Here is a 25,492-nt window from a genome sequence, read left to right on the forward strand (position 1 = left end):
TGTTCAGCCTTGGGAACTGTGAGACAATACATTTCTATCGTTTAAGCTACCTAGTCTGTGGTACTTGTTAAGGCAGCCCTAGTAAACTAAAGCAGTCACATAGTTAGTACATGACAAAGATGTATTCAAACTGAGTTCTAGTACCCAAGCATATGCATGGCCTTTTCAGTCTCTTTTCTGTGCTTTTGAGTGTTCTGGGGCAGAACCATCTGGTGAATCTCGAGTTGGGCACTGGTGGGACAAGGGTGTCCTCTGCCCTCATCAATAGGCAGAAGAGAAGCTCTATGAGCTAAAAGAGTTTTGGAGAGGTGCTCTGGGGTCTCTGGTTGGCACAGCTTGAGCTGTGTCTGGAGCAAGACTGGAGCTATTTTCCTTAAGCACTCTTGCTGCCACTGCCTTAACCCTCCTTTTTGTTGGCTCCCCCTTCCCCACCCCAGGTGGAGTGAACGAAAGCAAGAACTTGGAAATGGGGACAAACTGTAATATTTTGAACAGCTGCCTTTAAAGACACAAGAGAATAAAATGATCAGAAAGGCAGGCTTCATTCACTAAGGAGAAAATAATCAGAAGCTCGGGGGCAGATAAATGTGCCCTTTATTCTGATAAGATACAGAAACTGCTCATTAAAAAAATCAATGATGATGACACAGTGAATAAATCATCTGACATGTTTAACACCCTTTAAGGTTGTATGCGTTTCACTCAAATGGATCTGAAGAGAAAAATACTCCACTGTGCACATCCATCTCTTAAGTAGCACACACTATAAACCAAATTGGAAGGATCAGTTTTAAAAGAAGATAGCTTTAAATCTTTGCAAATATTTTAAATGTCTTAGTAGCATGTTGCCTAAAAAGTGAACCATCAGAGTTATTATTTGGTCACAAAGTATGAGCCTATATTAAATAAAGTCTCAGGTTAAGTGTCTCCAAGGAAGGACTATATTTTATAAATTGTCCAGATAATTTAGAAAAGTCAACATTATATCAGAAAAATTATATTTGTAAATGATATAGATGTGTTCCCAAGCATACCAATTTGTGAGAGCTCACTCTAATAAGTCTTTAAGACCTAATTTAAACTGCTTTATTGGTGCAAAGATACTCACGGCAGGAAGTGCAAAGAAAGAAATGCCAAGGAGTGCAAAGCCTGCAGAAAGCAATCTTCCCAGCCAAGTTAGGGGAGTTTTGTCTCCATAGCCAATAGTTGTCAATGTAATCTAGAAACAAAATAAATAGAACGTGCAGCTTAAGTACTTGAGAGGAAAGTTAGGACCTATGAACAGGAGGCAAGCAACGTTTCCACTAAATCATTATTCAACAAATCTTGTTGGTGCTTTTTATTACTGTGCTTTAATTTTCCATGACGCATGACAGAACTTCTCTTTGTTTAAGGAAAAGAATAACCTACATACTTGTTCCTCCCTTATAACACAGTTTTCCGTCTTTTCTAAGTGTATTCAAAGAAAGGTTATTTAAGTAAGTGGATAACCATCAGTGATTCAGAAATGATAGCACCATGGATTTAGTACCGGATCAGTACATAGAATAATAATTTATGTTAATTTAGGCAGTCCCTTCATTACCTTGGCAGGCATTTCCTGAAGGTCTGGTGTGTGCAAGGTATGTGTTAAGATTTGTAGTGGAACAAAAATGAGGGCATAGTTCTTGTCCCAAGATATTTATGGCCTAATAAGAGAAACATGCCACACATGAATAATTAAAATACACATAGAATGAGAGAGGTATTATAATGGAGGTACAAATAACCTGCTATGGGAATTCAAGGAAGAGATTAGTTATTATAAGCTTGAGGTGTTGAGGGAACTTTACTAGGGAGATGTCATCACACCTGGGCTTTGAAAGAGGGGTAACATTTTGAGAAGCAGAAATGGTAAAGAAGGTGATCTAGGGAGGGTGAAAGAGGTGGCTAGCTGCAGAGCAGTGAGAACACATAGAGTAGATTCTGAAAAGTACAAGTTGTTCAGCTGGACTGGGGCATGGTGGATTTAAAAAGGATTAGTGACTTCTTTAATTTATTTTATTAATATTTTATAGACAACAGTGTACAGGTCTTTCAGCTCTTTGGTTAAATCTATTCCTAAGTATTTTAATCTTTGTAGCTACTGTAAGTGGGATTGTTCTCTTGATTTCTTTTTTGGAAAGTTTGTTGTTAGTGTATAGAAATGCTAGTGATTTTTGTGGTGTTGATTTTGTATCCTGCAACCATACAGAATTTATTAGTTCTAGCAGCTTTTTTTCTGGAATCTTTAGGGTTTTCTATATATAAGATTATGTTGTCAGCAAACAGCAACAATTTCCTTTCTTCCTTTCTTATTTGGATGTCTTTTCTTTCTCTTGTCTAACTGCTCTGGGAAGGACTTCCACTACTATATCGCATAGACATGGCAAAAGTGGGCATCCCTGTTTTTTTAAAATCAAACAAATAATTCATTAATAATTTTTAATTTTTGTGGGCACATAGTAGGTATATGTATTTACGAGTTATATGGGATATTTTGATACAGGCATGCTATATGTAATAATGATATCAGGGTGAATGAGGTATACATCACCTCAAGCCTTTATCCTTTGTGTTACAAATAATCCGGTTATACTCTTAATTATTTTAAAATGTACAACTAAATTATTATTGACTATAGTCACACTGTTGTACTTTCAAATACTAGATGTTATTCCCTCTTTCAGTTTTTTTTTTTTTTTTTGTATCCATTAGCCATCTCCGCTTCCCTCCCTGCTCACTCTCTCCACTACCCTTCTCATACTCTGGTAACCATCATTCTACTCTCTATCTCTGTGAGTTCAACTGTTAATTTTTAGCTTCCACAAATAAATGAGACTGTGTGAAGTTTGTCTTCCTGTGCCTGGCTTATTTCACTTAACAAAATGAGCTCCACTTGCATACACTTGCTACAAATGACAGGTTCTCGTTCTTTTTAATGGCTGAATAGTACTCCATTGTGTATATATGCCACATTTTCTTTATCTGTCTGTCGATGGATGCTTGGGTTACTTCCAAATCTTGGCCATTGTGAATAGTGCTGCAATAAACATGAGAGTGCAGATGTCTCCTTGATATACTGATTTCCTTTCTTTTGGCTATGTACCTAGCAGTGGGACTGCTGGATCATATGGTAGCTCTATTTTTAGCTTTATGAGAAACCTCCAAGCTCTTCTCCATAGTGGCTAATTTATACTAATTTACATTCCCGCCAACAGTGTACAATGGTTCCTTTTTCTCCACATCCTTGCCAGCATTTGATATTGCCTGTCTTTTGGATAAAAGCCATTTTTACTGGAGTTAGATGATATATCATTGCAGTTTGATTTGCATATCTCTGATGAGTAATTATATTGAGCACCTTTTGATATACCTGTTTGTAGTTTGTAATGTCGTCTTTTGAGAAATATCTATTTAGATTTTTTTTGCTCATTTTAAAATTGTATTATTTTATTTTTTCCTATACAGTCGTTAGAGCTCCTTATATATTCTGGTTATTAATCCTTTGTCAGATGGATAATTTGCAAATATTTCACCCCATTCTGTGGGTTGTCTCTTCATTTTTTTGATTGTTTCCTTTGCTGTGCAGAAGCTTTTTCATGTGATGTGATCCCATTTGTTCATTTTTGCCTTGGTTGCCTGTGCTTGTGGGATATTACTCAAGAAATCCTTGCCCTGAAGAATTTCCCTCATGTTTTCTTTTAGTAGTTTCATAGTTTGAGGTCTTAGATTTAAGTCTTTAATCCCATTTTGATTTGATTTTTTTCCATATGGCAAGGGATAGGGGTCTAATTACATTCTTCTGCATATGGATATCCAGTTTTTCCAGCACCTTTTATTGAAGACACTGTCCTTTCCTCATTGTATGTTCTTGGTACTTTTGTAAAAAATGAGTTCACTGTGGATGTATGGATTTATTTCTGGTTTCTCTCTTCTGTTCCATTGGTCTATATGTGTTTTTATGCCAGTACCGTTTTGTTTCGGTTACTATATCTCTGTAGTATAATTTGAAGTCAGGTAATGTAGTTTCTCCAGTTTTTCTCTTTTTGCTTAGGATAGCTTTGGCTATTCTGGGTATTTTCTGATTCCATATACACTTTAGAACTGTTTTTTCTATTTATGTGATGAATGTCATTGGTATTTTTGATAGGAATTGCTCTGAATTTGTAGATTGCTTTGAGAAATATGGACATTTTAACAATAATGATTATTCTAATCAATGAACATGAAATATCTTTCCATGTTTTTGTATGCTCTTTAATATCTTTCATCAGTGTTTCATAGTTTTCATTGTAGAGATCTTTCACGTCTTTGGTTAATTCCTAGGTATTTAATTTTATATGTAGCTATTGTAAATGGGATTATTTTCTCAATTTCTTTTTCAGATTATTTGCAGTTGGCATATAGAAATGCTACTGATTTTTGTATTTGATTTTGTATTCTGCAACTTGACTGAATTTGTTTATCAGTTCTAATAGTTTTTTGATGGGAACTTTAGGTTTTTCCAAATATAAGATCATATCATCTGCAAACAAGGATAACTTGACTTCTTCCTTCCCAATTTGGATGCTCTTTATTTCTCTCTTCTCTAATTGCTCTAGCTAGGACTTTCAGTACTATGTTGAATAGCAGTGGTGAAAATGAGCATCTTTGTTTTGTTCTAAATATAGGAGGAAACATCCTTGCATCCCTTGGATAAATCTCACTTGGTCATGATGGATGATCTTTTTAATGTGTTGTTGATTTTGGTTTGCTAGCATTTTGTCGAGGATTTTTGCATCAATGTTCATGAGGGATGGTGACCTGTAGTTTTCTTTTTTAAATGCATTTTTGTCTGGTTTTGGTATTAGGGTAACACTGGCCTCGTAGAATAAGTTTAGAAGTATTGGTTCCTCCTCTGCTTTTTGGAATAGTTTGAGCAGGATTGGTATTAATTCTTCTTTCGTTGTTTGGTAGAATTCAACAGTAAAGCCATCAGGTCCCAGGTTTTTCTTTGCTGGGAGAATTTTTATTATGGCTTCAATCTCATTACTTGTTATTGGTCTGTTCAGGTTTTGGATTTCTTCATGGTTCAATGTTGGTAGGTTGTATGTATATAGGAATTTGTCAATTTCTTCTAAGTTTTCTCATTTATTGGTATATAGTTTGTCACAGTAGCCTCTAATGATCCTTTGAATTTCTGTAGTATCAGTTTTAATGTCTCCTTTTTCATCTCTGATTTTATTTATTTGGGTCTTCTCTTTTTTTTCTTAGTCTGGCTAAGTTTGCCATTTTTGTTTATCTTTTCAAAAAACAACTTTTTGTTTTGTTTATCTTTTTTTTTTTTCTTTTTAAATGGAGTCTCACTCTGTCGTCCAGGCTGGAGTGCAATAGCACAATCTCAGCTCACTGCAAGCTCCGCCTCCCAGGTTCACGCCATTCTCCTGCTTCAGCTTCCTGAGTAGCTGGGACTACAGGTGCCCGCCACCACACCCAGCTATTTTTTTTTTTTTAGCAGAGACAAGGTTTCACCATGTTAGCCAGGATGGTCTCAATCTTCTGACCTCGTGATCTGCCCATCTCGGCCTCCCAAAATGCTGGGATTACAGGTGTGAGCCACCGTGCCTGGCCTTGTTTATCTTTCATATTTTCTTTGTTTCAATTTCATTTATTTCTGCTCTGATCTTTATTTCCTTTCTCCTATTAACTTTGGGTTTGATTTGCTTTTGTAGGTTGCATAATAGGTTGTTTATCTGAAGGTTTTCTTCTTTTTTGGTGTAAGCACTTATAGTTATAAACTTCCCTTTTAGTACTTCTTTTGCTGTATCCCATTGGTCTTGATAGGTTGTGTTTCCACTATCATTTGTTTCAAGAAATTTTTCAGTTTGCTTCTTAATCTCTTCATTAACCCATTGGTCATTCAGGAGCATATTGTTTAATTTACATGGGTTTGTATAGTTTCCAAATTTTCTCTTGCTACTGATTTTTAGTTTCATTCAATTGTGATCAGAGAAGATACTTGATATTATTTCAATTTTCTGAATGTCTTAAGACTTGTTTTGTGGCCTAACATATGGCCTATCCTGATCTATACTTGAGAATAATCCATGTGCTTAGGAGAAGTGTGTGGAGTATTCTGCAGCTGTTGGATGAAATGTTCTATAAATATTTATTACGTCCATTTGGTCTATCGGGCAGATTAAGTTTGATGTTTCTTTGTTGATTTTCTGTCTGGATGATCTGTCCAATGCTGAAAGTTGGGTGTTGATGTTTCCCGCTATTATTGTCTTGGGATATGTCTCTCTCAAGCTCTAATAATATTTGCTTTGTATATCTGGGTGCTCCAGTGTTGGGTGCATATATATTTATAGTTGTTATATCCTCTTGCTGAATTGATTCCTTTATCATTATATAATGACTTTCCTTGCCTCTTTTGATAGCTTTTGTCTTGAAACCTAGTCTGTCTGATATAAGTGTAGCTACTCCTGCTCTTTTTTGGTTTCCATTTGCATGGGATATCTTTTTTTATCCTTTTATTTTCAGTCTTTGTGTGTCTTTATAGACGAAGTATGTTTCTGGTAGTCAACAGATCACTGGGTCTTGCTTTTTAAAATTTAATTTTAATCCATTGAATCCATTCAATTCTGCGTCTTTTGATTGGAGAGTTTAATCCATTTATATTCAGTGTTATTATGGATAAGTAAAGACTTACTCCTGCCATTTTGTTATTTGTTTTCTAGTTGTTTTGTGGTCTTCTCTTCCTTCTTTCTTTCCTTCTTGTCTTCCTTTCAGTGAAAGTGATTTTCTCTGGTTGTATGATTTAGTTTCTTGCTTTTTATTTTTTTTGCGTATCCATTGTATGCTTTTTAATTTTAGGTTACTATGAGGCTTGCAAATAACACCTTATAATCCATTATTTTAAACTGATGACAACTTAACTCTGATTGCATAAACAAATAAGCAAAAAGAAAATTAATGCAAATGCTACATTTTAACTTTGTCATCCCACTTTTAAACTTTTTGTTGTTTCTACTTTATCTTATTATACTGTGTATATCTTGAAAAGTTGTTGTAGTTATTATTTTTGATAAGTTCATCTTTTTGTCTTTCTACTTAAAATATAAGTAATTAGCACAATTATAGTGCTATAATTTTCTGTTTTTCTGTGTACTTACTATTACCAGTGAGTTTTCTACCTTCAGATGGTTTCTTATTGCTCCTTAATGCCTTTTTTCTTTCAAACAAAAGAAATCCCTTTAGCATTTCTTGTAGGACAGTTCTGGTGTTGATGAAAGGCCTCAGTTTTTGTTTGTCTGGGAAAGTCTTTATTTCTTCTTTATGAAGGCTATTTTTGCCAGATACGCTATTCTAGGATAAAATATATTTTCCCTTCAGCACTTTAAATATGCCATGCCACTCTTTCCTGGCCTGTAAGGTTTCCACTGAAAAGTCTGCTGCCAGATGTATTGGAACTCCATTGTATGTTATTTATTTCTCTTCTTTTGCTGATTTTAAAATCTTTTCTTTATCCTTGATCTTTGCAAGTTTATTAGTAAATGCTTTGAGGTTAAATCTGTTTGGTATTCTATAGCCTTCTTTTACTTGAATATTGCTATCTTTCTCTAGGTTTGGGAAGTTCTGTTATTATCCCTTTGAACACACTTTCTCTCTCTCTCTCTCTCTCCCCCTACCTACTCTTTAAGGTCAATAACTTAGATTTGCCCCTTTGAAGCTATTTTATAGATATTTTGGGCATTTCCTTCTTTTTTATTCTTTTTTCCTTTGTCTCTGCTGACCACGTATTTTCAAATAGCCTGTCTTCATGCTCACTAGTTCTTTCTTCTGCTTGATCAATTCTGCTATTAAGGGACTCTGATGATTCTTCAGTATGTCAGTTGCATTTTTGACCTCCAGATTTTCTGCTTGATTCTTTTTAATTATTTCAATTTATTTGTTAAATGTATTTGATAAAATTCTGAATTCTTTCTTTGTGTTATGTTGAGTGTCTTTGAATGTTCTCAGCACAGCTATATTGGATTCTCTGTCTGAAAGGTCACACATCTCTGTCTCTATAGGATTGGTCCCTGGTGCCTTATTTAGTTTGTTTAATGAGGTCATGTTTTCCTGGATGATCTTGAAGTTGTGGTGTTTGTCAGTGTCTGGGCATTGAAGAGTTAGGTATTTATTGTAGTCTTTGTAATCTGGGCTTGTTTGTAGCCATCCTCCTTGGGAAGGCTTTCCTGGCATTTGAAGGGATTTCAGTATTATGATCTAAGTTTTTGGTAACTGCAGCCTTTTCTGCATTAAGGGGTACCCCAAGCCCAGTAATGCTATGGTTCTTATAGACTTGTAGAGGCATCACCTTGGTGCTCTTGAATGAGATCTGAAAGAATTCTCTGGATTACTGGGCAGAGACTCTTGTTCTCTTCCTTTACATTCTCCCAAACAAATGGAGTCTCTCTTTCTCTGTGCTGAGGTGCCTGGAGATTGGTGAGGGTTGACACAAGCAGCCTTGTGGCCACCATCACTATTAGACCTGAGGCCAGCACAGCACTGGATCTTGCTCAAGTGGGCATCCTTATTTTGTTCTGGATCTTAGAGGAAAGAATCTCCATTTTTCACTGTGGAGTATAATGTTAGCTATTGGCTTATAATATATGGTTTTTATTGTGTTGAGGTACATTCCTTCTGTACCTAATTTGTTGAGGATTTTTATTATGAAATAAAATTTGGTCAAATGATGTTTCTGCATCTAATGAGATGATCTGCAATAAGCCAGGCACAGAAAGGTAAATACTGCATGTTTTCACTTACATGTGGAATCTGAAACAATGAAACCCATGGTAGAAGAGGGTAGTATGCTGGTTACCAGAGGCTGGGGGTTGGGGGAATGGGGAGATGATGGTCAAAGGACACAAAGCCTCAGTTAGACAGGAACAATATGTGTATGTGTATGTGTGTATATATATGTAATATATATATGAGATCTATTGTACAGTGTGGTGAATACAGTTAGTAATAAGTGTATTGTGCATTTCGAAATTACTAAGACTAAATTTCAAATGTTCTTACCACAATTTTGTTTTTGAGACTGACTCACTCTGTCACCCAGACTGGAGTGCAGTAGCACGATCTCAGCTTACCGCAACCTCCGCCTCGCAGGTTCAAGTGATTCTCCTGTTTCAGCTTCTTGAGTAGCTAGGATTACAGGCATGCACCATCACACCCAGCTAATTTTTGGTATCTTTAGTAGAGACGGGGTTTCACCATGTTGGCCAGGCTGATCTAAAACTCTTGACCTCAAATGATCCCCCTGCCTTGGCCTCCCAAAATGCTGGGATTATAGGAGTGAGTCACTGCACCCAGCCACACCACAAAAATTGATATGTATTTGAGGTGGTGGATATGTTAATTAGCATGATGTAATGATTCCACATTGTATTCATAAATCATAGCATCACTTTCTACCCCATAAACATATAACTATAATTTCTCAATTTACAATGAAAGAAAAGTAAAGGATTAGTAAAGAGAAGGTTAACTAGATATGCTAAAGCTAGGCCAGGGAATGTCTTTGAATATCATGTCTCTCCTATGATCAAACTGCTTCAGGGGTCCCCCAAATCTCTTAGAACAAAGTCCCAGCTTCTCTCCATGACCTGCAGGGTTCTTCATGATTGACCTCAGCTAACTTCTCAGACATGGTCTTCTACCATGCTCTCTCTCATTCTGCTTCTTCCTCTTCTGCCTTGCTATTCATCAATTCATCAGCACACCAAGCTCTTTTTTTTTTTTTTTTTGCCTCAGGATCTTTGCCCTTGCTTCTCTCTTTCTGAATTTCTCTTACTTCCAGGTCTGAATTCAGGTACCTGCTGAAATGTCAGCTCCACAGAAAACCATCCCAGATCACCTAATTTAAGCCACTTCTTGAGACTGGCTTAGTCTCCCAGCCTACATCTTTCTGCCATCCTGGAAGCCTCCTGTCCTTGAACATTGGACTCCAAGTTCTTCAGTTTTGGGACTCTTGGATCTTTGACCACAGACTGAAGGCTGCACTGTTGGCTTCCCTACTTTTAGGGTTTTGCGACTCAGATTGGCTTCCTTGCTCCTCAGCTTGCAGACGACCTATTGTGGGACCTCACCTTGTGATTATATGAGGAAACTTGGATTCAAATAATTTAAACAATTTGCTTATCAGTATACAACTATAACTTGCCCACTAGTGTGTCCTATTACAAAGTCTGCCTTTAAAACGAAAATAGAGAGGACCCACAGACCCCCTGATGGAGGCAGATTGCTCCTGAGGGAGCTGGGAGACACCCTAAATACTGTGCTAGTATCCATGGCTGAGAGACCCACAGACAGTTCACATCACAGGACTCTGTGCAGACAACCCCCGGTACCAACCCGGAGTCTGGAAGACTAGATCCACAAGATAGATAACAATCACTACAGCTCAGCTCTCAGAAAGCCACATCCATAGGAATAGGGGGAGAGAACTACATCAAGAGAACACACTGTGGGACAAAAGAATCTGAACAACAGCCTTCAGTCCTAGACCTTCCCTCTGACAGAGCCTACCCAAATGACAAGGAACTGGAAACCAAAACTGGTAATATGACAAAACAAAGTTCTTTATAACTCCCAAAAAAATCACACTAACTCACCAGCAATGGACCCAAACCAAGAAGAAATTCCTGATTTGCCTGAAAAAGAATTCAAGAAGTTAATTATTAAGCTAATCAGGGAGACACCAGAGACATGGGAAGCCCAATTTAAGGAAATCCAAAAAATGATACAAGAAGTGAAGGGAGAAATATTCAAGGAAATAGATAGCATAAATAAAAAACAATAAAAACTTCAGGAAACAATGGACACACTTATAGAAATGCAAAATGCTCTGGAAAGTCTCAGCAATAGCATTGAACAAGCAGAAGAAAGAAATTCAGAGGTCTAAGACAAGGTCTTTTAGTTAACTCACTCCACAAAGACAAAGAAAAAAGAATAAGAAAATACGAACACAGCCTCCAAGAAGTCTGGGATTAGGATAGATGACCAAAGCTAAGAATAATCGGTGTTCTTGAGGAAGAAGAGAAATCTAAAAGTTTGGAAAACTTATTTCAGGGAATAACAGAGGAAAACTTCCCCAGCATTGCTAGAGAGCTAGACATCCAAATACAAGAAGCACAAAGAACACCTGGGAAATTCATTGCAAAAAGATCGTCACCTAGGCACATTGTCATCAGCTAATCTAAAGTTAAGACGAAGGAAAGAATTTTAAGAGCAGTGAGACAAAAGTACCAGGTAACCTACAAATAAAAACCTATTAGATTAACAGCAGATTTCTCAGCAGAAACCCTAGAAGCTAGAAGGGATTGGGGCCCTATCTTCAACCTCATCAAACAAAACAATTACCAGTCAAGAATTTTGTATTCAGCAAAACTATGCTTCATATATGAAGGAAAGACACAGTCTTTTTCAGACAAACAAATTCTGAGAGAATTCACCACTACCAAGCCACCACTGCAAGAACTGCTAAAAGGAGCTCTAAATCTTGAAACAAATCCTGGAAACACATCAAAACAAAACCTCTTTAAAGCATAAATCTCACAGGACCTATAAAACAAAAATACAATTTAAAAAACAAAAACAAAAACAAAAAAACCAAGGTATACAGGCAACAAATAGCATAATGAATGGAATGGTACCTCACATCTCAATACTCATGTTGAATGTAAATGGCTTAAATATTCCACTTAAAAGATATAAAATTGTAGAATGGATAAGAATTCACCAACCAAATACCTGCTGTCTTCAAGAGACTCACCTAACACATAAGGAGTCGCACAAACTTAAGGTAAATGGGTGGAAAAAGACATTTTTGGAATATGGACACCAAAAGCAAGTGGGAGTAGCTATTCTCATAACAGACAAAACAAACTTTAAAGCAACAGCAGTTAAAAAAGACAAAGAGAGCATTATATAATGATAAAAGGCTTAGTCCAACAGGAAAATATCACAATCCTAAACATATATGCACCTAACACTGGAGCTATCAAATTTATAAAACAATTACTAATAGACCTCAGAAATGAGACAGGCAGCAACACAATAATAGTGGGAGACTTCAGTACTCCACTGACAGCACTAGACAGGTAATCAAGACTGAAGGTCAACAAAGAAACAATGGATTTAAACTATACCTTGGAACAAATAGACTTAACAGATATATACAGAACATTCCATCCAACAACCACAGAATATACATTCTCTTCAACAGTGCATGGAACTTTCTCGAAGACAGACCATATGATAGGCCACAAAATGAGCCTCAATAAATTTAAGAAAATTCAAATTATATCAAGCACTCTGTCAGACCACAGTGGAATAAAACTGAAAATCAACTCCAAAATGAACCTTCAAAACCACGCAAATACACGGAAATTAAATAACCTGCTCTTGAATGATCATTGGGTCAAAAATCAAATCAAGATGGAAATTAAAAAATTCTTTGAACTGAATGGCAACAGTGACACAACATATCAAAATCTCTGGGACACAGCAAAGGCGATGCTAAAAGGAAAGTTTACAGCCATAAATGCCTACATCAAAAAGTCTGAAAGAGCACAAACAGACAATCTAAGGTCACACTTCAAGGAACTAGAGAAACAAGAACAAACCAAACCCAAACCCAGCAGAAGAAAGGAAATAACCATGATCAGAGCAGAACTAAATGAATTTGAAACAAACAAACAAAATACAAAAGATAAGTGAAACAAAAAGCTGGTTATTTGAAAAGATGAATAAAATTGATAGAACGCTAGCAAGATTAACCATGAAAAGAAGAGAGAAAATCCAAATTAGCTCAAGAAGAAATGAAATAGGAGATATTACAACTGACACCACATAAATACACAAGATAATTCAAGGCTACTATGAATACCATTACACACATAAACTGGAAAATCTAGAAGAGATGGATAAATTTCTGGAAAAATACAACCCTCCTAGTTTAAATCAGGGAGAATTAGATACCTTGAACAGACCAATAACAAGCAAAGAGATTGAAATGGTAGTTAAAAAATTACCAAAAAAAAAAAAAAAAAAAAAAAAAGTCTAGGACCAGACGGATTCACAGCAGAATTCTACTAGACATTCAAAGAAGAATTGGTACCAGTCCTATTGACACTATTCCACAAGATAAAGAGGGAACCCTCCCTAATTCATTCTATGAAGCCAGTATCACCCTCATACCAAAACCAGGAAAGGACATAATCAAAAAAGAAAACTGCAGACCAATATTCCTGATGAACATAGATACTAAAATCATTAACAAACTAGTAGCTAACTGAATCTAACAATGTATCAAAAAGATAATCCACCATGATCAAATGGGTTTCATACCAGGGATGCAGGGATAGTTTAACATATGCAAGTCAATAAATGTGATACAGCACATAAACAGAATTAAGAACCAAAATCACATGATCATCTCAATAGATGCAGAAAAAGCATTCGACAAAATCTAGCATCCCTTTATCATTAAAACTCTCAACAAAACTGGTACGCAAAGGACATCTATGACAATAAAATGTCATAATGTAACAATGTAATAAAAGTAATAAAAGTCATCTATGACAAACCTACAGCCAACATAATACGGAATGGGGAAAAGTTGAAAGTATTCCCTCTGAGAACTGGAACAAGATAAGGATGCCCGCTCTCATCACTCCTCTTCAGCATAATACTGGAAGTCCTTGCCAGAGCAATCAGACAAGAGGAAGAAATAAAGGGCATCCAAATCATGAAAGAGGAAGTCAAACGGTTGCTGTTTGCTGATGATACGAACGTTTACCTAGAAAACCCTAAAGACTCCTCCAGAAAGCTCTTAGAACTCATAAAAGAATTCAGCAAACTTTCTGGATACAAAATTCATGTGCACAAATCAGTACTTCTTCTATACACCGACAGTGACCAAACTGAGAATCAAATCAAGAACTCAATCCCTTTGACAATAGCTGCAAAAACAACAAAACAAAACAAAACAAACAAAAAATATCCACAAAACTCAGGAATATACCTAACCAAGGAAGTGACATACCTCTAAAAGGAAAACTACAAAACACTGCTGAAAGAAACCATAGATGACACAAACAAATGGAAACACATCCAATGCTCATGGATGGGTAGAATCAATATTGTAAAAATGACCATACTTCCAAAAGCAATCTACAAATTCAATGCAATTTCCATCAAAATACTACCATCATTCTTCACAGAATTAGGAAAAACAATGATAAAATTCATATGGAACCAGAAAAGAGCCCACATAGCCAAAGCAGGACTAAGCCAAAACAAACAAACAAAAATAAACAAAACAACCAACCAACCAAACAACAACAACAACAAAAACAAAAAAACCCAACCAAATCAGGAGGCATCACATTACCTGATTTCAAACTACAAGGCCATAGTCACCAAGACAGCATGGTACTGGTATAAAAATAGGCACAGAGACCAATGGGACAGAATAGAGAATCCGGAAATAAACCCAAGTACTTACAGCCAACTGATCTTCGACAAGCAAACAAAAACATAAAATGGGGAAAGGACACCCTTTTCTTTTTCTTTTTTTTGAAACTGAATTTTATTTTTTTAAACTATATTTTAAGTTCCGGGGTACATGTGCACAAAGTGCAGGTTTGTTACATAGGTATACATTTGCCATGTTGGTTTGCTGCACCCATCAACTTGTCATTTACATTAGGTATTTTTCCTAATGCTATCCCTCCCCCAGCCCCCTACCCCCCAACAGGCCCTGGTGTGTGATGTTTCCCTCCCGTGTCCATGTGTTCTCATTGTTCAACTCCCGCTTACGAGTGAGAAAATGTGGTGTTTGATTTTTGTCTTCTTGTGTTACTTTGCTGAGAATGATGTTTTCCAGTTTCATCCATGTCCCTGCAAAGGACATGAACTCATCCTTTTTTATGGCTGCATAGTATTCCTTGGTGCATATGTGCCACATTTTCTTTATCCAGTCTATCATTGATGGGCATTTGGGTTGGTTCCAAGACTTTACTATTGTGAACAGTGCTGCAATAACACATACATGTGCATGTGTCTTTATAGTAGAATGATTTATAATCCTTTGGGTATATACCCAGTAATGGGATTGCTGGGTCAAATGGTATTTCTAGTTCTAGATCCTTGAGGAGTTGCCACACCATCTTCCACAATGGTTGAACTAATTTACACTCCAACCAACTGTGTAAAAGTGTTCCTATTTCTCCACATCTTCTCCAGCATCTGTTGTTTCCTGACTCTTTAATGATCGACATTCTAACTGGCTTTAGATGGTATCTCATTGTGGTTTTGATTTGCATTTCTCTGATGACCAGTGACGATGAGCATTTTTTCATAATTTTGTTGGCTGTATAAATGTCTTCTTTTGAGAAGTGAAGGACACCCTTTTCAACAAATGGTGCTGGGATAATTGGTTAGCCACATGTAGGAGAATGAAACTAGATCCTCATCTCTCACCATATACAAGAATCAATTGCAGGTGGATTAAGGACTTAAATATAAAGCCTGAAACTATAACAACTCTAGAAGATAACATTGGAGAAACCCTTCTATACATTGAGTAAGGCAAGGATTTCAACACTAAGAACCCAAAAGCAAATGCAATAAAAACAAAGATAAATTGCTGGTACTTAATTAAGCTAAAGAGCTTTTGCATGGCACAAGAAACAGTCAGCAGAGTAAACAGACAACTTAAAGAGTGGGAGGAAATCTTCACAATCTATACATTTGACAAAGGATGAATATCCATAATCTACAATGAACTCAAACAAATCAACAAGAACAAACAATTCCATCAAAAAGTGGGCTAAGGACATGAATAGCCAATTCTCAAAAAATGATATACGAATGACCAAGACACATGAAAAAATGCTCAACATCACTAATGATCAGGGAAATGCAAATCAAAACCACTATGTGATACCACCTTAGTCCTGCAAAAATGGCCATAATAAAAAAGTGGAAAAACAGTAGATGTTGGTGGAGATGCGGTGAACAGGGAACACATCTACACTGCTGGTGGGAATGTAAACTAGCACAACCACTATAGAAAACAGTGTGGAGATTCCTTAAAGAACTAAAAGTAGAACTACCATTTGATCCAGCAATCTCACTATTGAGTATCTACCCAGAGGAAAAGAAGTCATTATATGAAAAAGACACTTGCACATTCATGTTTATAGCAGCACAATTCACAACTGCAAAAACATGTAACCAACCCAAATGCCCATCAATCAATGAGTGGATAAAAAAACTGTATAAATATATATATTTATACACACATGATGGAATACTACTCAGTCATAAAGAGGAATGAATTAATGGCATTTGCAGCCACCTGGATGAGATTGGAGACTATTATTCTAAGCAAAGTAACTCAGGAATGGAAAACCAAACATCCTATGTTCTCACTCATAGGTGGAAACTAAGCTATGAGGATGCAAAGGCATAAGAATGTCACAATGAACTTTGGAGACTCAGGGTGAAAGGATGAGAAGGAGGCGAGGGATAAAAGACTACCAATAGGGTGCAGTGTATACTGCTTGGGTGATGGGTGCACCAAAATCTCACAAATCACCACAAAAGAACTTACTCATGTAACCAAAAACCACCTGTTCCCCAATAACTTACAGAAAAATAATCACTGGGGAACACTGTATAATAATAACAGTCATTTTCTCATAAAGACAAAACAAAACCCAACGGAAATCAACAACAACAAAAAAGGCTACTTTCCAACCAACTGTTTCCTAAATCCTTATTCTGTTCATCTTTATTCACAGAATGTATCAATACCTGAAATGATATTGTATATTGATTAAATTGTTTATTGTTTGCCTTCCCAACTAGAAAGTAAATTATACGTGGGTTGGGACTTTATCTTACTGCTGAATCCAAGCACCTTGTACAGTGATTGGCATACAGTAGTCACTCAATATACATTTACCGAATAAAGGTATGAAAGCCCTATGGGTGGGATAAGGATTCTGCTCTCTTGTTTTGCAGCCCAGAAATACTGATGGAAGGTTTTTGTAAGCAAAGTACATAATGTGATCAGAGTGGTGCTTTTAGAAACTGAAATTATGGCAGCAAATGTACAGGAGAGATTGAAATAGGAAGAAATGAGAGGTGCAGAGACCAGTTAAGACACTGTGAGAGTGGAGAGTAAAGAGAAATGTTTAGGAAGTTCAATTGGAATAAATTTATTGATTGAGGTAAAAGGAAAGACTAAGTCAACAGTGACTTGAAAATTTCAAGTGGGAAGATGGTTGCATCATAAATAAAAGTATTATAATGAAAAAGAGAAGGTTTTGGAGCAAAGGTGAAGAGTTTAGTTTTGCAAATAATGGTTTTTCAAATATCAGTATGACTAATGCAGAAATGTCTAGCAGGAAACTGAGAATGAGAGCTTGAGTACTGAGAGAGAAATTTGGTTTGGCATGAAATTTGGGTTTTAGAATCAGTAACAGGGTGATTGTTAAAGCTATGTGCATAACTGAGATTACAAAAGGTACACAGAAGGGGTCCAGGGACACCTCAAGAAACACAGACATTTAAGGAATGGAAGGAAAAGGAAAGTCAGAGAAGAATTTCTTTGCATATCATGGTTTTCAAGTTTTTCAAAAGTAGAACAATTGGGAAAGGGTTATATAAATGGAAACTCAACAGAGAATGGGGAGTTTCACAAAAGAACAGGTAATCCCTGATGTCACAGCCTAATAGAAAACAAGGACAATGAGGCTGGGCACGGTGGCTCATGCCCGTAGTCTCAGCACTTTGGGAGGCTGAGGCAGGTGGATCACCTGAGGCCAGGAGTTTGAGACCAGCCTGGCCAACATGGTGAAACTCCATCTCCACTAAAAATATAAAACTAGCCGGGTGTGGTGGTGCATGCCTGTAATCCCAGCTACTCAGGAGGGTGAGGCAGGAGAACTGATTGAACCTAGGAGGTGGAGGTTGCAGTGAGCCAAGATCACACCACTGCACTCCAGCCTGGACAACAAGAGCAAAACTCCATCTGGAAAAAAAAAAGAAAAAAAAAAAAAAGAAAAAGAAAAAGAAAACAAGGACAATGAGCATTGGGAAAAGAGACTGAATATGGTGGAGACAGGTGGTCACTGGCAATCACTGAGAAAGTGTTTGCTCTGGTCATGCCACCTTACCTGAGCTTTGAAAGAGGGGGAAGAATTCGGAAGCAGAAATAATAAAGAAGGAGACAAACTCTATGATGCCAGACCTCTCAGAAGCATTCAGCTCAGCTGGCCACCCCTTTCTGGAAGCACTCTTCTCTTCACTTTCAGGGTTTTCTCTTTATATCCTTGGTGGCTCTTTTTCTGTGGCTCCTCTTACCCTTTTCAACCTTTGGACACTGGATTTTTAAGGTTTTGTTCTAGGTCTTTTTCTTCTTTTAAAGATTGTATTCTTCTTAGACTTTCCTTTCTTTTCTATCCCCTCTTTTTTCTCTCTTTCCAGGTGATCTTAAATGTTCTCATAGATTTAAATGCCACTTTTATGCTAAATATGCCAAATTTATACCTCTAGGCCAGGACACTTTTCTGAGTTCCCAATTCACATATCTGCAGTTGACAGTTCCATTTAGATGTCACATAGTCATTTAAACTTAATGTATCTAAAACAGAACTCTTATTTCTACCACATATATTCCTTCCTGTCTTAACCAAGAGCTCCACAAATCTATCCACTTGCTCATGTCAGAAGCCTCAGAATCATCCTAATTATTCATTTTCCCTCACTCCCCCCACAGAATCTATCAGCAAGTCCTGTTGATTCCATCTCCTTAAGTTTTTGCAAATTCACCCCCCTTACTCTGTCTTTGCTGCCACCATGGTAGACCAGGCTGCTACAGTAGCCTCTTAATTGCTCTCTCTGCTTTCGCTTTTGCTTTCCTCTAGTTCCTTCTTCATATACCTGCAAGGGGTATCATTTTCTTATTTCCATCTAAAAATCCTTCAATGGCTAGCTGTTGAATTCCAAATAAATTCTAAGCTACTAATTAAACTGTCTCCGCCTACCTAAGATCATCTTGATTTTACCCTTGCTCACTGCACTTTAATGACAGTGGCCTTTCGGCTCCTCAAACAAGCCAGGATCTTTCTACCTCAGGGCCTTTGCGCAAGCTGTTCCCTCAGCTGGAATTGCCATTTTCCTCACTCTTCCAAGGGCTCCTTTTCATCCTTCAGGTCTTATCCAAAATAGTTCCTCACTGAAGAGGCCTTCTCTACCTATCTTCAGTAGGGTCTCTGATTACTCTTTATTTCAGCTCCTTGTTTCTTAATAACATTAACATGAGTGATAGTGTGTTGTATTTTTCTTTGGGTAGGGATTCTTATTTCCTTAACTAGAAAGTGGAACCTCAGCTTACTTTTTATTTCCCTAACATCTAGCATAATGCTTGCCACAAAGTGAGAGAAACTCACTAAATATTTAGTAAATAAATGAATAATACTTTCAAAACATTGGCAACAACTGGAGTGAGATGCAGAGGGCAAGAACTCCCAGGAATCTCTGACTTGAGAGGAGGCTTTCCAGGATGTACTTGTGCATGTTTGCAGAGAGGGTGAGACCGAAGAGGGAAGGGGGGGCGGCTTCCTGATGAGGTAAAGTACCCAAAAAGGAATCGGGTTAAGGGCACAGTTGGAGGGGTTAGCCCAGGCAGTGTGAAAGGACAGTGCTTCCACGGTGGGGGTATGATGTGGCCTCAGTATGAGTGGAGGGAAGGATTAGGAATGCTTACGTCCGTCCTTTCAATTATAGACAAGGAGAAGGTGCGATCATGTGTGGGGAGTCAGAGGCTTGGAATAGGCAAAAAGACATGGGCTGTGAAGGTCTGAGAAGGGGTCAAGGACAGGTTAATAAGAGGTCTGCTGGTTGGAAGAGCTCATCCAATGTCAGAGAGAGGGAATTTGTAGTAGGACTTTACAGGAGCCAAATTAATCTAATGTTACCAGCAGTATTAATATGGGATTCTCAAAAGAATTCCTTGAGAATGCAGAAAAAAATTCCCAGGTCAATTTTATTCTTAATCTTTATATATGTGGGACAGATATTAATCTACTATACTTTTTCCAAAAAATAGCTTAATCTTTTTACATTGGTTTATTAATAACAATAGACTGAAGAAGAACTTTCATGGTTTGGTTACAGCAAAAATGTTACATTTCATGGTTTGCTTTGCTTTTCATTCCAATAATACATTTGCTTGGCCCAGTGCTCTCAGAGTGGGTTTTAAACCACTGACTCTGACTCTAAAGAATGGGACACGGCCAAGTGACAATGTGCTCAGTGTTTCATCCTGAGTAGAAAAGAGTGCCTACTTTCTTTCATTCTGAATTTAGGGTTGCCCCTTTCTCCTACAGGGGTGGTTTGTGGGGGTGAATAGAAGGTTGTGAAATCTGAGAACAGCACTCTGGAGTTCCTCTGGGGGTGAGCGAAGACTCTGCCCACTTTCTCCCTACACTCTGGTTCAGGCTTCCAGGATGATCACATTTCACTGAGTGCAAGGGATCTCAATAGCCAGCAACTGAACCCCCAGCCTCAATAACTTTCTCCACTCTGATTTCAAAGGAGCTAGGGATGTTTCCTGGTTGAAAGCCTAGGGGCCTTTTGTTGCCAGCTTAGGTTTGGGAAGGATCTGGCAACAGGGTGGCAGTTTTGTCCCCCTCTATGCCAGAGAGGGAGTTGGTGTGGGTTTTCTTTGTTTCTTGCCTGGAGAGTGCATGCATCATTTCCCTTCTGTGGAGGCAAAGAGGATACCTGGGCTTCATGATGTGAACAGAAAGGTAGCACCAGACATAAAATTATGAATCCTTTAAGGTGTGCTTACAATAAAACGATGTGAATCTTCTCCAGGTATTTACCCTGACCCATCTGCTTACTCTGGCTTTGACATTCTAAGTCAAGGACCAGCTACATTTGATAAAACCATCTTTAGATGAGCACTGCATAGACACTCATTGATTTTTTTGACTTTCAGGTCAAGCTGCCCTTGAAGTACCGGTGAGTCTCCTTGGAACTGTACAACTACATTATGTTTCTTTTCTTTTCCTAGCACTTGGGAGGCCCTGCTAATGTTTATCAGCTGATCCTTTGTACATGAACTGAGTAGCAGAAGCCCTCTTGGTGCTTATTCTCCCATGCTTGTGCTAAATAACAAACCTCTTTCTGCCTTCCAAAAATGTTGTGACTCTTTTCACTGGTAGAACCCAGTAACGATTAGTTTCAGTTAGGTTCAGGGTCAGAGAAAGGTAGGCCCACACAAGAACCCAAAAGCACCAGTTCTTCAGAATAACTGGGGAGATTCTGGAATAGCAGCATATTTCAGAGAACCTGGAGAGGCTGCCTATGTGATCTTTAGGGGCTTGGCGGAAATCACACCTAGACTTCACAATTGAATTGGGTGATGAGGCAGTCAGTCCGTGTTCTAGAAACACTCCTCACAGATCTTCAAGAACCCAGCAGCATCCTGATGGCATGGCATGGAAAGATGACTTATTTGATTGTATCTCATCATCTCTGTATTGCAGATGCTTACAAACTGCGTACCTCAGTGACTCCCAGGCAGAAGGGCAGGTGGCTATTATTACTTACGGTATACAGTTAACACAGTAATGTGGGCCGAATGAACTTAAGGAGCCAGAGCTGATTTTGGAAAAAACGGATTACTGCTATAATGGAAAACAAATAAGTAAGACACTCTTTTTATACTGTCTTTAGACTGGGAATCCAACATTAAATAAATAATTTAGTTGCTCCTTTGAAGATACTTCCATCACACTCCACTCCCTTTGTTGTGTAATTCTCTGCCAGTTCTACATGTGCATATGGCATTAGGGTGCAAGGGTTGAGCCCCATAGGTGATGGTGCTGGAATCAAACCCAGTGACTCTGTTCATCTTGGGTGAACCATGAGGATGCTTCACGACTACATATGGGCTGGGTGGGTGGGGATGACAGGGATTGGGTGGGTTTGGGATGACAGAAAGAACTAAAGTGTGGTCGGTTAATGGGTTCTTTTTGTACTAATATATTTTTGATACTTCCTGAGTCAAAGCATTTAATTCTCTTCTAATATATACAGTGTTAAAAGTGAATCACAATACATCAGACTTTTACTCTGCATAGCAAATGTGTTGCAAGGGAATTAGTAGAACCATAAAGCAGTTGAATCAATGTAAAATAAATGTTCTTATGAGAGAGTCTTGTTATTCTCTGTGGGTGAGATAATTTTTTGATATTATATATTAATGCATGAGAATACACAGAAGTCTTCTTAATTGGAACGTCTATGATGGCTACTTGGTTGCTTAGTCAGAAATTTGACTAATGCAGATAATCACAAAGAGACTTACGTGTTGCATATTTTATTTTAGCCTAAAGCACATAAATGTAATATTCTTGATGAAGAATGTGTTCTGCAATTGGGGTTCTGCCTTATCTTTTTTTGCATAAATCTCACTCATAATGCATCATTTACTTTCCTTAGTTTTAGTATTTTTTAAAATTACATTTTTTTTTTTTAGTGGTGCATAAACTCAACTTTTGTGGGAGCTATCTGAGGACAGAGTCCTAGATATTTAAGATTTTTTTCCCCCACATAGTTGTGTGTTCACCCCTGATTTTAAAGTATTTTTAGTATTTTAGTATATTTATATTTTGCATTTATCAAGCTTTTCTAAAGCATTCTATTTTCATAAACCATCCATCTTTCTTTCTGTACCATATGTCATCAGTTTATGCAATAATATAAAATTAAACCATGCCATTATAATTACAAATACAACTGGCATAAAAAGGTTTGGGAATGGAATGGGTGCAGTGGCTCATGCTTGTAATCCCAGCACTTTGGAAGGCCAAGGCAGACAGACTGCTTGAATCCAGGAGTTTGAGACTAGCCTGGGCAACATGGTGAGACCCCCTTTCTTCAAAAAATTAGTAAAAAATTAGCTGGGCATGGTGGTACGTGCCTGGGGTCCCAGATACTCAGGAGGCTGAGGCGGGAGGGCTGCTTGAACCTGGGAGGTTGAGGCTTCAGTGAGCCATAATTGCACCACTGCACTGCAACCTATGTGACAGAGTGAGACCCTGTCTCAAAAAAAAAAAAAAAAAAAAAAAAAAAAGTTTGGTAATGAACATGCTGACTCTTTGCAAGCATTCAAACAATGTTAAGAACAGAATTCTGTGGATACTAAAGATCATTTCCTGCTCTGCAAGCCTCAGTATGTTTTGTGGGAGTTAGGAGTGTTGGTTAATCTGGCCAGTCAGTGAAGAGGAAATAAGTTCTGAGAGCTTCTACTCTATTCTAAAACAAATACAATATTTACATAAGTGGGCAAGTAAACTAAATAGTGTTTTGTGAGCTTTGATTTCCCACACACGTAAGCGTGACATTTTGCTTACATATACGTGTGTGTAAGAGATAAGAAGCAGGAGAATAGGAGAGATGGACCTTTACGTCGCCGTATTGGACATAATTCCATTTTTTGCCTCATTCCAGAGCTTGTAAGAGATGTGCTGGTGAACATGCACTGGATAGATTACATTTTTATTACAAAAATCTGTGACTCATACTCATGACTTTTGAGTATAATCTTTATAATATCATAGGTAAGGTCATGAAGTTTTGAATTTACTTTTTAAAATTAAAAAATAAATTATAAGTGACAAAAATGCCCACCATCTCTTTCAGTAAAGTTCTAGGCAGAGTAGTCTTCTCCTTAAGTGATAAGCTGCCATTTCTTGCCACAATTCTTGACCTGAGGTAGAAGCTGGCAGCTGCCTTTTCAGGCTGCAGGGTAACAAGATGGATGAGGCTCTGGGCAGGGATGGCCTGCTTTGCCCTGCTACCTCCCCACAGCTGGCCTCAGGAATCCCTGGTATTTTGTGCCATCTCTTCAGTTGGACCATTTACTTGAACGTGTCTTGCAGATAGAAACAGCTTAGATATATTTTGGCCCTTATGTTTCCTATGCTCAAATACAGTCACGCAGGTGAAAGAAAATACGTTCTGAAAATCTGTGGGTTGGAAATGTTGGCATAAAGTTGTAATTATGTTAGCAAAATCTGAGGTGGAGTGGGGGCACCTTTCTGTGTTTAGCATTCAAGAATTCTTCCTCAGAAATAATACTGAAAAACAAATGAAAACTCTGGTCCAGACTTTCTTGATTTTTTTTTTTTTTTTAATGAGATGGCTGAGGCTATGGTCAAATTATAATTTAAGACACTGGTTAGGCTAAAGTGTTTTTTCTTTTCAATAGCACAATGAATTCCAAATCAGGAGATTTAAATCCTTCTTTCTTTCAGGCAACAAATCAACAAATGTTTATTGACCTGATTTTGAAGATACAATTATGTTTCTAGTATACCTATGTACATTAGTTTATAGCTAATGTGTTCATGTGAACAATATACTGTTGGTAGATTTCCATGGCACGGTATAATTCTCTATAAGGGAATTTTTTTTTTTTTTGAGGCAAGGTCTCACTCTATCACCCAGGCTGGAGTGCAGGGGCATGATCTTGGCTCAGTGCAACCTCCGCCTCCCCGATTCAAGCAATTCTCCTGCCTCAGCCTCCCAAGTAGCTGGAACTACTTACTTGAAACTTCTGTGATGGCTACTTGGTTGCTTTGCCATAATGCATTGGCAGTAAGAATTAATTATTAACTTTAATATGCCAGCATTAATTCAGGAAACATCAGCTTAGATGATGTTGTAGAAACGTTTTGTAATGGTAAACCCAATGTAAGGCATGTATACTATATACGTGCCACCATGCCCAACTAATTTTTGTATTTTTAGTAGAGACGGGGTTTCACCACCCTGGCCAGGTTGGCCTCCAACTCTTGACCTCAAGTGATCCGCTCGCCTCAGCCTCCCAAAGTGCTGGGATTACTGGCGTGAGCCACAGTGCCCAGCCCATAAAGGAGTCTTTTAAGGAAAAGTGATTCACCTAGTATCAGATAGTAGGTGGTCATAGAAATTGTGCAGTCAATTTTGAAATTTAGTTGCCTTGAACTAGTAGGTCAGAACTAGTAGGTACATCTTCAAACAGAATCTCCTGCGGTGATGGCATCATAAAATTTGGGTTCTGCTGTGGCAGGGAGCTCGGCACTAGCATTCCATCTTGCTTTTTTGGACGGTGGTGTAACAACAGTAATGACTACCATTTACCTAGTGCTTGATAAAGCACATCTACATGTCCTAGTCTCATTTTATACAGATTGCAACTTTGTGTTTGGGGGATATCTCAATTTTACAGAGATGTTAATGACTGCTTAATAACACACCTCCATGAAATCATAATGTTAGGGCCAGAACCCAGGTCTCTTGACTCCAATTTTTCTATTCTTTACAAAACAGCATGTGCTCAATGCTGATAGAATAATAATAACTG

At 37.7% G+C, this 25,492-nt stretch overlaps 1 protein-coding gene across 6 annotated transcripts in view; it reads right to left on the reverse strand.

The window, feature by feature from the left end:
- LOC105479465 (potassium voltage-gated channel subfamily Q member 5) overlaps positions 1-25,492 on the reverse strand; it is a 566,685-nt gene that overhangs the window by 101,691 nt on the left and 439,502 nt on the right. For all 6 annotated transcript variants that reach the window (XM_011737415.3, XM_011737416.3, XM_011737418.3 and 3 more), the window contains one exon: positions 1,109-1,219. In XM_011737415.3, the coding sequence (XP_011735717.1) occupies positions 1,109-1,219 (111 nt within the window). The remainder of the gene's footprint in view (positions 1-1,108; positions 1,220-25,492) is intronic.

This window comes from Macaca nemestrina, chromosome 5 (assembly GCF_043159975.1).
Source record: "Macaca nemestrina isolate mMacNem1 chromosome 5, mMacNem.hap1, whole genome shotgun sequence".
Taxonomy (NCBI): Eukaryota; Metazoa; Chordata; class Mammalia; order Primates; family Cercopithecidae; genus Macaca; species Macaca nemestrina.